The sequence below is a fragment of the Entelurus aequoreus genome, linkage group LG05 (assembly GCF_033978785.1).
Source record: "Entelurus aequoreus isolate RoL-2023_Sb linkage group LG05, RoL_Eaeq_v1.1, whole genome shotgun sequence".
Taxonomy (NCBI): domain Eukaryota; kingdom Metazoa; phylum Chordata; class Actinopteri; order Syngnathiformes; family Syngnathidae; genus Entelurus; species Entelurus aequoreus.
This window is the reverse complement of record NC_084735.1, coordinates 5,958,186-5,971,027: the sequence shown is the minus strand read 5'-3', so window position 1 is coordinate 5,971,027 and position 12,842 is coordinate 5,958,186. Positions and strand designations below refer to the sequence as shown.

Sequence of the window (12,842 nt, the reverse complement as noted above, 5' to 3'; positions counted from 1 at the left end):
GTTTTTTTTAAATCATTAAAGGCCTAGTGAAAGCCACTACTAGCGACCACGCGGTCTGATAGTTTATACATCAATGATGACATCTTAACATTGCAACACATGCCAATACGGCCGGGCTAACTTATAAAGTGACATTTTCCGCTAAACTTCCGCTTGAAAACTCTAAGATATGATGACGTATGTGCGTGACGTCACGGAGAGAACGGAAGTATTCAGACACATTGTATCCAATACAAAAAAAGCTCCGTTGTCATCCCAAGATTCCACAGTATTCTGTGAATCTTTTGCAATTTGTTTAATGAACAACGGAGACTGCAAAGAAGAAAGTTGTAGGTGGGATCGGTGTATTAGCGGCCGGCTGCAGCAACACAACCAGGAGGACTTTTGAGATGGATAGCAGACGCGCTAGCCGCCGACCTCACCTTGACTTCCTACGTCTCCGGGCCGCCGACCGCATCGGTGATCGGGTGAAGTCCTTCGTCCTTCAATCGATCGCTGGAACGCAGGTGAGCACGGGTGTTGATGAGCAGATGAGGGCTGGCTGGCGTAGGTGGATAGCTAATGTTTTTAGCATAGCTCTGTGATGTCCCGTTGCTAAGTTAGCTTCAATGGCGTCGTTAGCAACAGCATTGTTAACCTTCGCCAGGCTGGAAAGCATTAACCGTGTAGTTACATGTCCATGGTTTAATAGTATTGTTGATCTTCTGTCTATCCTTCCAGTCAGGGGTTTATTTCTTTTGTTTCTATTGTTGCGTTGACCAGCATTCCTCCAATGGGGAATTCAAATGGCTAGTCTCTCCCAGATTCTTTTTATGGCAATAAGCTGATGTTTATATTCAATCAACAGGCAGCAGTTGGTATTTTGTGGTTTATTCTCCAAGCTTAGAGGACAAACTGAGACCAATCCAGCACACCAGCGTTCCCCAGCCCGGTCCAGATCGGTCTACCCTCAAACCCCCGGAAGTCCCGTGATCTTCCCTCTGTCCCCCGCCCCCACTCCCTTTGTTTAGACTACTCCGAGTTATCTCTACTCTGACACATTCCAATCTAGAAGGCCAACACCTTACTATGAGACTCAAAAGAAGGAAGAATACTAGCTATTCTTTACATGACTATAGGAATTTAGAAATAAGTAACACTTAAATATGGCTATGATTCTAGAAAGAAGTAACACTTAAATATGGCTATGATTCTGATCTGCTTCCAACATTATCTGCATTTGAGCCTGATGCTATCACGTTAGCTCCGTAGCTAAAGTGTTTCGCCGATGTATTGTCGTGGAGATAAAAGTCACTGTGAATGTCCATTTCACGTTCTGGACTCTCATTTTCAAGAGGATATAGTATCCCAGGTGGTTTAAAATACAAATCCGTGATCCACAATAGAAAAAGGAGAAAGTTTAGAATCCAATGAGCCAGCTTGTACCTAAGTTACGGTCAGAGCGAAAAAAGATACGTCCTGCACTGCATTCTAGTACTTCACTCTCACGTTCCTCATCCACGAATCTTTCATCCTCGCTCAAATTAATGGGGTAATCGTCGCTTTCTCGGTCCGAATCGCTCTCGCTGCTGGTGTAAACAATGGGGAAATGTGAAGAGCCCTTCCTCCTGTGACGTCACGCTACTTCCGGTACAGGCAAGGCTTTTTTTTTATCAGCGACCAAAAGTTGCAAACTTTATCGTCGATGTTCTCTACTAAATCCTTTCAGCAAAAATATGGCAATATCGCGAAATGAAAAGTATGACACATAGAATGGATCTGCTATCCCCGTTTAAAATTTTTTTTAAAATCATTTCAGTAGGCCTTTAAAGTAAATTGTTTACTGTGCAAATGGTTAAATAAAATGTTGTAATGAAGCAGAGAGACATCATCTAGTTGTTGTAATGAAGCAGAGAGACATCATCTAGTTCAGGGGTCGGCAACCTTTACCACTCAAAGAGCCATTTTGGCAAGTTTCACAAATTAAAGAAAATAATGGGAGCCACAAAAATTTTTTAATTTAAAATGAAAAACACCGCATACAAAGCTTAAATTGCTTTGTGCTATGTTAACCAGGGGTCTCAGACACACGCACCGGTACGCACCTTAATATGGAAATTTGATGTTAGTGCGGCCCGCGAGTTTTGAAAGAATGGCGCTTGATAAGTGTCATACTTGCCAACCCCCTCATTATTTCCGGGAGACTCCCGAATATCAGGGCGTGATGGCACTGCTTTTGGCGCCCTCTACAGCCTGCCCAAACAGTGTACCTTTTCGACCACATGTAGAATGCAGTTTCAGCTTGCTCACGTAAGTGACAGCAAGGCGTACTAGTTCAACAGCCACACAGCCTACACTGACGGTAGCCGTACAAAAACAACTTTAACAATGTTACGTTACAAATATGCGCCACACTTTGAACCCACACCAAAAAAGAATGACAAACACATTTCTGGAGAACATCTGCACTGTAACACACAACATAAACACAACACAACAAATACCCAGAATACCATGCAGCACTAACTCTTCCGCTCAACCGACGCACGGAGGGGGGGAGGGTTGATGGGTGGGGGGGTTTGGTGGTAGCGGGGGTGTATAATCTAGACCGGAACAGTTAGGGCTGCATGGGATTCTGGGTATTGGTTGTGTTGTGTTTATGTTGTGTTACGGTGCGAATGTTCTCCAGAAATGTGTTTTTCATTCTTTTTTGGTGTGGGTTCACAGTGTGGCGCATATTTGTAACGTAACAGTGTTAAAGTTGTTTTATACGGCTACCGTCAGTGTAAACCGTGTGGCTGATGAGTAAGTATGCTTTGCTGTCTCCTACGTGTGCAAGTAAAGGCTACATACAACATGTGGCCGGGCTGGCACGCTGTTTGTAAATGCTATAGAGGACAATTACTGCAGTGCAATTAGGGCACTCCCTTTATTTAGTAATTAGAGTGAAAATAGGATTATAATTGCCCTGGGAGTTTTCTAGGAGAGGCACTGAGATCCATAAGTCTCCTGGGAAAATCGGGGGTTCGGCAAGTATGCAGCTGAGCCGCATCGGAGTGGTCAAAGAGCCGCATGCGCCTCCGGAGCCGCGGGTTGCCGACCCCTGATCTAGTTGTTGTAATGAAGCAGAGAGACATCATCTAGTTGTTGTAATGAAGCAGAGAGACATCATCTAGTTGCTGTAATGAAGCAGAGAGACATCATCTAGTTGCTGTAATGAAGCAGAGAGACATCATCCTGCCATCAGGAGCATTTAATGTACAAAATAAGGAAGAAGAAGAACAACAAATGGTGTAGAAAACAGTGAGTATGAGATCATCTCCTGGCACCTCCTCTCCCTCGTCCTCGTCCTCTGCCACGTCCTCGCCCTCGTCCTCGTCCTCTCCCGGCAACTTTGGGACAATCAATGACACATTAGTTCCCAAGGTCACACAACACACTTTCTTATTATGTACCTGGAATATAATCATAGTGTCCTTTACAATCATGGAGCACATACTTGTTGTGTTTTTGATGTAGTGATTGGAGCACATACTTGTTGTGTTAGTGATTGGAGCACATACTTGTGTTTGTGATGTAGTGATTGGAGCACATACTTATGTGTTAGTGATGTAGTGATTGGAGCACATACTTGTTGTTGTGATGTAGTGATTGGAGCACATACTTGTTGTTGTGATGTAGTGATTGGAGCACATACTTGTTGCTCACTAAAACATTCATGAAGTTTGCTTCTTTTATGAATTTATTATGGTTCTACTGAAAATGTGAGGGTCAAAAGTATACATACAGCAATGTTAATATTTGCTTCCTTGGCAAGTTGACCTGCAATAAGGCGCTTTTGGTAGCCATTGATGGAAGCAGATCAGAATCATATCCATATTTAAGTGTTACTTCTTTCTCTACCTCCTGTAGTCATATTTTCATCAGCTAATGTCTCATGTAGTACAAAGTGCTTGCATTCGCTGTCTTTGTTGAGACTGCCATTACATTCCTAAGATAAGGAGCACAGCTAGACTGGGGAAACAGCAGGGGGGGGGGGGGGGGGGGGGGGGGGGGGGGCAGGAGAAGGAGGAAGTAGACAGGAGTTCCGGGGTTTTGGTAGACCGATCTGGACCGGGCTGGGGAACGCTGGTGTGCTGGATTGGTCTCAGTTAAGCTTGGAGAATAAACCACAAAATACCAACTGCTGCCTGTTGATTGAATATACACATCAGCTTATTGCCATAAAAAGAATCTGGGAGAGACTAGCAATTTGAATTCCCCATTGGAGGAATGCTGGTCGACGCAACACCATCCACAAGCTTCTGCTTGACCACTTGACCACTAAATTGCTGCAGTTCAGCTAAATGTGTTGCTTTTCTGACATGGACTTGTTTCTTCAGCATTGTCCACACGCCAAACAGCTCCATGTGTGTTTCATGTGACATCACATGGAGAAAGATAAGACCTTCTGGAGGAAAGTTCTGTGGTCAGATGAAACAAAAATGGAGCTGTTGGGTCTTGGGTGCTGTTGTGTGTTCCAACAGGACAATGTGAAGTGAAGTGAATTATATTTATATAGCGCTTTTCCTCTAGTGACTCAAAGCGCTTTACATAGTGAAACCCCAATATCTAAGTTACATTTAAAGCAGTGTGGGTGGCACTGGGAGCAGGTGGGTAAAGTGTCTTGCACAACGACACAATGGCAGTGACTAGGATGGTGGAAGCGGGGATCGAACCTGGAACCCTCAGGTTGACGGCACGGCCACTCTACCAACCGAGCTATACCGCCCCTAATGTAATGTAATGAAGCAGAGAGACATCATCAATGACCCCAAACACACCTCAAAAGTGGTAAAGGAATGGCTAAATCAGGCTAGAATTAAGGTTTTAGAATGGCCTTCCCAAAGTCCTGACTTAAAGGTGTGGACAATGCTGAAGAAACAAGTCCGTGTCAGAAAAGCAACACATTTAGCTGAACTGCAGCAATTTTGTGGTCAAAAACTCAGCAGCATGCTAGCAGCGATCGGTTTCACCGGACATGTCCTCTTTTGCTAGCATGCTAGCAGCTAACGGGCTGACCATACGTCCTCTTTCCACCGGGTATTTCCTCTTTTGCTAGCATGCTAGCAGCTAACGGGCTGACCATACGTCCTCTTTCCACCGGACATGTCCTCTTTTGCTAGCATGCTTGCAGCTAACGGGCTAGGATAGACTGACCATACGTCCTCTTTTCACCGGACATGTCCTCTTTTGCTAGCATGCTAGCAGCTAACGGGCTAGGATAGACTGACCATACGTCCTCTTTTCACCGGACATGTCCTCTTTTGCTAGCATGCTAGCAGCTAACGGGCTGACCATACGTCCTCTTTCCACCGGACATGTCCTCTTTTGCTAGCAGCTAACGGGCTGACCATACGTCCTCTTTCCACCGGACATGTCCTCTTTTGCTAGCAGCTAACGGGCTGACCATACGTCCTCTTTCCACCGGACATGTCCTCTTTTGCTAGCATGTTAGCAGCTAACGGGCTGACCATACGTCCTCTTTCCACCGGACATGTCCTCTTTTGCTAGCATGCTAGCAGCTAACGGGCTGACCATACGTCCTCTTTCCACCGGACTTGTCCTCTTTTGCTAGCATGTTAGCAGCTAACGGGCTGACCATACGTCCTCTTTCCACCGGACATGTCCTCTTTTGCTAGCATGCTAGCAGCTAACGGGCTGACCATACGTCCTCTTTCCACCGGACATGTCCTCTTTTGCTAGCATGCTAGCAGCTAACGGGCTGACCGTACGTCCTCTTTCCACCGGACATGTCCTCTTTTGCTAGCATGCTAGCAGCTAACGGGCTAGGATAGACTGACCATACGTCCTCTTTTCACCGGACACGTCCTCTTGTGCGGAGCTGTCAGGGCAGAGTTTCTTAAATGCCTCAAATGTCCGGCGTTTTGAGTATTGTTTACACGACATGCAGTATGCTACTTAATATGAGGAAACTCGTTCGGTACACCTCCGCACCGAACCGAAACGGTTCGATACAAATACACGTACCGTTACACCCCTATTATTTTGATTATTGTTCCTCAGCTGTTTGTAAATGTCGCAGTTTATAAATAAAGGTTAAAAAAGAAAAGAAAAAGAAACGTAGTCTCAGCGCATGCGCATAGCACAGATCCAACGAATCAATGACTAAATTAATCGCCAACTATTTTTTATAATCGATTAGTTGTTGCAGCCTTAATACATACACAGACATATATATATAAACACACACATATACATATATATATTTATACATATACCGTATTTTTCGGACTATAAGTCACAGTTTTTTTCATAGTTTGGCCGGGGGTGCGACTTATACTCAGGAGCGACTTATGTGTGAAATGATTAACACATTAGCGTAAAATATCAACTAATATTATTGATGTCATTCACGTAAGAGACTAGACGTATAAGATTTCATGGGATTTAGCGATTAGGAGTGACAGATTGTTTGGTAAACGTATAGCATGTTCTATATGTTATAGTTATTTGAATGACTCTTACCATAATATGTTACGTTAACATACCAGTTGGTTATTTATGCCTCATATAACGTACACTTATTCAGCCTGTTGTTCACTATTCTTTATTTATTTTAAATTGCCTTTCAAATGTCTATTCTTGCTGTTGGCTTTTATCAAATACATTTCCCCCAAAAATGCGACTTATACATGTTTTTTTCCTTCTTTATTATGCATTTTCGGCCGGTGCGACTTATACTCCGAAAAGTACGGTTCATATATATACATACATACATAAACATATACAAGTATATAATATATATATATATATATATATATATATATATATATATATACATACATATACATATATATATAGTTAAAAGTGTGTAAGAAGCATGTGATTCTAATAATGTGGAATAGTCAATTCCAATTGTCTCTACTTGACCTAAAAGAAACAATTCACATCAAAAGCAAAACAATAGAATATGTTTGTATTTAATGTTGTGTTCCATGTTCTTGTTGTTTATTCTTCCCTGATGTTTCCACTAAAGTCACATTGTGTGGCAAACAAAGGCAGATTGTGAAGGACTCACTCTGTTCATGGAAATTCCACTGTGGAATAAACCTGCTGAGCGCGACGCACAGAGTGAACCCTCTTGTCGTTAAGTCCGTTTTTCAGTAAATAAATAATAAAAAAAAATTTTTTTTAAATAATAATAATAATTACAACAACAACAAAAAAAAAAAAAAAAAAAAAATTAAAAATATAAAAAATTTATTTTTTTTTTAAAAAAGGCCGTTTTTCAGTTATTGTTCCATCATTGTATTTATTTCCAATGACTCTGCACATCTCCCTACGCTTTGCACCCTGTGGCTTAAAAAATGGCACAGCCATGTTATGGATGTTTCCTTGCTAATGGCGGTTATGCACATAGTTCAACAAGCAAGTACACTGGAAGGGTGTGATACGGCTTGTGCTATTTTGACAGCCTTTGGACTAGTGTGCCTTCAACCGGAAGTAGAAGTGCCGTTCTGTCTTCTAGCCGACCATAGCGTGTCAACTCATATCACTCCAAGCAATGGTTGTAAGTTTTACAATATAACTAAAACTATTCTTATTTACTAAAGCGTCCCATGTGTGATGTCTGTAGGAGTGTTTTCATGCATATTTGTACATGCTATCATCATGTCATCAAGCTATGCTAACAAGTGTGTTAGTATTATTAACTTACAAACCCCGTTTCCATATGAGTTGTGAAATTGTGTTAGATGTAAATATAAACGGAATACAATGATTTGCAAATCATTTTCAAGCCATATTCAGTTGAATATTTGATGTTCAAACTCATAAACTTTATTTTATTTTTGCAAATAATAATTAACTTTAGAATTTGATGGCAGCAACACGTGACAAAGAAGTTGGGAAAGGTGGCAATAAATACTGATAAAGTTGAGGAATGCTCTTCAAACACTTATTTGGAACATCCCACAGGTGAACAGGCTAATTGGGAACAGGTGGGTGCCATGATTGGGTATAAAAGTAGATTCCATGAAATTCATAAACAAGGATGGGGCGAGGGTCACCACTTTGTCAACAAATGCCTGAGCAAATTGTTGAACAGTTTAAGAAAAACCTTTCTCAAGCAGCTATTGCAAGGAATTTAGGGATTTCACCATCTACGCTCCGTAATATCATCAAAGGGTTCAGAGAATGTGGAGAAATCACTGCACGTAAGCAGCTAAGACTGTGACCTTCCATCCCTCAGGCTGTACTGCATGAACAAGCCACATCAGTGTGTAAAGGATATCACCACACGGGCTCAGGAACACTTCAGAAAACCCCTGTCAGTAACTACAGTTGGTCGCTACATCTGTAAGTGCAAGTTAAAACCCTCCTATGCAAGGCCAAAACCGTTTATCAACAACACCCAGAAACGCCGTCGGCTTCTTTGGGCCTGAGCTCATCTAAGATGGACTGATACAAAGTGGAAAAGTGTTCTGCAGTCTGACGAGTCCACATTTCAAATTGTTTTTGGAAACTGTGGACGTCGTGTCCTCCGGACCAAAGAGGAAAAGAACCATCCGGATTGTTCTAGGCGCGAAGTGGAAAAGGCAGCATGTGTAATGGTATGGGGGTGTATTAGTGCCACCAGTGTATTAGTCAAAGATCAAATATGTTGTCTTTGTAGTGCATTCAACTGAATATGGCTTGAAAAGCATTAGCAAATCATTGTATTCCGTTTATATTTACATCCAACACAATTTCCCAACTCATATGGTAACGGGGTTTGTACAATGGCATTCTTTTTGTATTGTTTCAGTTTGGTAAATTCACCAAAACGTCACCGTGGAGTTATTGAGTCTGTTTAGCTGATTGGAGAGCTAGCTTGCGCAGCTAGTGGGTCCATGACCATGACTTCTGTTTTGTTTGATCAGCCGTTTTACTGACACCGTTTGGAAACAATTAAGGTACGTAAATAAATATTAACAAAATATTTCTGTGTAAATAACTAATTTCACAACATATATGTGTATGTAATATCAATGTACAAACAATCACACACACAACACATGTCATCTGTTGTGTTGTTGTGAACGACATCATGGATGTAACATCAATGTACAAACAATCATACACACACAACACATGTCATCTGTTGTGTTGTTGTGAACGACATCATGGATGTAACATCAATGTACAAACAATCATACACACACGTCTTCTGTTGTGTTGTTGTGAACGACATCATGGATGTAACATCAATGTACAAACAATCATACACACACAACACATGTCATCTGTTGTGTTGTTGTGAACGACATCATGGATGTAACATCAATGTACAAACAATCATACACACACAACACATGTCATCTGTTGTGTTGTTGTGAACGACATCATGGATGTAACATCAATGTACAAACAATCATACACACACACAACACATGTCATCTGTTGTGTTGTTGTGAACATCATGGATGTAACATCACTGTGTACACACACACACAGAGTTGTGTCACTTCCTTGTTGACTCAGTATGTTAATACAATATCTAGTTAATTTGTTATTTAGTACAGATGTGTGTTGCCATGTTAAAACAATATAAAAATGGTGACAATAAAAGTCATGGTGATCATTTGTTTTGTCTAACTCCGAACATACTTTGTTTTTAAAATCATGTGTGTGTGTTGTGACAACTTCCACTAAGTACTATTTCACACTCCATGCAGGAACATGGCACTTTATGCAAAGGAAATAAATATTTTTCGGTATGTTTATTATATATGCACCTTATTGCTTTTTTATCCTGCACTACCATGAGCTTATGTAACGAAATGTCGTTCTTATCTGTACTGTAAAGTTCAAATTTGAATGACAATAAAAAGGAAGTCTAAGTCCAAGTCTAAGTAAAAGTACTTAAATAAATATACTGAGGTTAATTTCAAATATTTCAGTATATAAAAGTACTTAAATATACTAATGTTAATTTCAAATATTTCAGTATATAAGAGTACTTAAATAAATATACTGATAATAATTTCAAATATTTCAGTATATAAAAGTATTTAAATATACTGAAGATACTTTCAAATATTTCAGTATATAAAAGTATGAGGTGTTTTCTTAAGTATTTAAAGGAATGTAGCTTCAATTAACTAAAATACCACACACACAAACACATATTTTTTAAAACTATTTACTGTTATTTGCTCTGAATACAGTTTGGTGGCTTTGTGTGAACATTTATTTACACATTTTACTGATATATTTATTATTGTCAATTGGATCTACTTAATGTGTGAATGCTCCAAACATCCACACATGTTTTCTACACCTAAATTTATTTATTTATTATTATTATTGTGTGAATGCTCCAAACATCCACACATGTTTTCTACACCTAAATTCATTTATTTATTATTGTGTGAATGCTCCAAACATCAACCCATGTTTTCTACACCTAAATTCATCTATTTATTATTATTATTATTGTGTGAATGCTCCAAACATCCACAGATGTTTTCTACGGGGCAGTATAGCTCGGTTGGTAGAGTGGCCGTGCCAGCAACTTGAGGGTTGCAGGTTCGATCCCCGCTTCCGCCATCCTAGTCACTGCTGTTGTGTCCTTGGGCAAGACACTTTACCCACCTGCTCCCAGTGCCACCCACTCTGGTTTAAATGTAACTTAGATATTGGGTTTCTATGTAAAGCGCTTTGAGTCACTAGAGAAAAGCGCTATATAAATATAATTCACTTCACTACGCCTAAATTACTCTATTATTATTGTGTGAATGCTCCAAACATCCACACATGTTTTCTACACTTAAATGCATCTATTTATTATTATTATTATTGTGTGAATGCTCGAAAAATCCACACGTTTTCCACACCTAAATTCATCTATTATGTGAATGCTCCAAACATCCACACATGTTTTCTACACCTTAATTCATTTATTTATTATTGTGTGAATGCTCCAAACATCCATGTTTTCTTCACCTAAATTCATCTATTTATTATTGTTATTATTGTGTGAATGCTCCAAACATCCACACATGTTTTCTACAACTAAATTCATCTATTTATTATTATGTGAATGCTCCAAACATCCACACGTTTTTATACACCTAAATTCATCTATTTATTATTATTATTATTGTGTGAATGCTCCAAACATCCACACATGTTTTTATACACCTAAATTAATATATTTATTATTATTATGTGAATGCTCCAAACATCCACACACGTTTTCTACACCTAAATTAATCTATTTATTATTATTATTGTGTGAATGCTCCAAACATCCACACATGTTTTCTACACCTAAATGAATCTACTTTTTATTATTATTATTATATGTGAATGCTTGAAAAATCTAAACATGTTTTTTACACCTAAATTAATCTATTTATTATTATTATTGTGTGAAAGTTCTAAACATCCACACATGTTTTCTACACCTAAATTCATCTATTTATTATTATTATTGTGTGAATGCTCCAAACATCCACACATTTTTTCTACACTTAAATGCATCTATTTATTATTATTATTGTGTGAATGTTCCAAACCACCACACACGTTTTCTACACCTAAATTAATCTATTTATTATTATTATTGTGTGAATGCTCCAAACATCCACACACGTTTGACACCTAAATTAATATATTTATTATTATTATTATTGTGTGAATGCTCCAAACATCCACACGTTTTCTACACCTGAATTAATCTATTTATTATGTGAATGCTCCAAACATCCACACACGTTTTCTACACCTAAATTAATCTATTTATTATTATTATTGTGTGAATGCTCCAAACATCCACACATATGTTTTCCACACCTAAATTAATCTACTTTTTATTATTATTATTATTATTATATGTGAATGCTTGAAAAATCTAAACATGTTTTTTACACCTAAATTCATCTATTTATTATTATTATTGTGTGAAAGTTCTAAACATCCACACATGTTTTCTACACCTAAATTCATCTATTTATTATTATTATTGTGTGAATGCTCCAAACATCCACACATTTTTTCTACACTTAAATGCATCTATTTATTATTATTATTGTGTGAATGTTCCAAACATCCACACGTTTTCTACACCTAAATTCATCTATTTATTATTATTATTGTGTGAATGCTCCAAACATCCACACACGTTTGACACCTAAATTAATATATTTATTATTATTATTATTGTGTGAATGCTTCAAACATCCACACATGTTTTCTACACCTGAATTAATCTATTTATTATGTGAATGCTCCAAACATCCACACACGTTTTCTACACCTAAATTAATCTATTTATTATTATTATTGTGTGAATGCTCCAAACATCCACACATACAGGGGTGCAAACTAACTTTTTGACCAACTCGCCAAGTGGCTAGTAGGTGAAAAAACATACTCGCCAACCATATTTTTTACTCGCCAAATGCCAAAACAAACTATTTCCTTTACCATTGTATTCCGCCATGTAGAAGTGTTCACGTCACATTAAAACCAATTCTACAACCAACCAGGGGCCACAGTATAGTATATAGAGTATATAGATTCTTTTTTTTACTATCCTATGAAACTAGAAGCAGGACGCATGATGCAGTGCAGATAAGATTTTAAAAGATCTGTATTCAATAAAATTTAAGTAATATACAAGTTTTACAGTGCATTGATTGCTACAAAGAATAAAGAAATAGTTAAATATTTTTCAACATTGTCTGGATATTTACATTAATTTTTTTACATTTAAACATTAAAAAATATCTGCATTCAATAAAATAAAAGTAATATGCAAGTCTGATTGACCGTGAACTGCTTGCTACAAAAAATATAGGAAAAAAATATTAAAT

The 12,842-nt window shown here is 38.5% G+C and overlaps 1 protein-coding gene across 3 annotated transcripts in view; it reads right to left on the bottom strand.

The window, feature by feature from the left end:
- Positions 1-3,217: 3,217 nt before the first annotated feature.
- The window catches only part of LOC133650091 (small nuclear ribonucleoprotein Sm D1-like), a 28,882-nt gene continuing 19,257 nt past the window's right edge, over positions 3,218-12,842 (bottom strand). For all 3 annotated transcript variants that reach the window (XM_062046912.1, XM_062046911.1, XM_062046913.1), the window contains exon 4: positions 3,218-3,371. In XM_062046912.1, the coding sequence (XP_061902896.1) occupies positions 3,295-3,371 (77 nt within the window). In that variant the 3' untranslated portion in view covers positions 3,218-3,294. The remainder of the gene's footprint in view (positions 3,372-12,842) is intronic.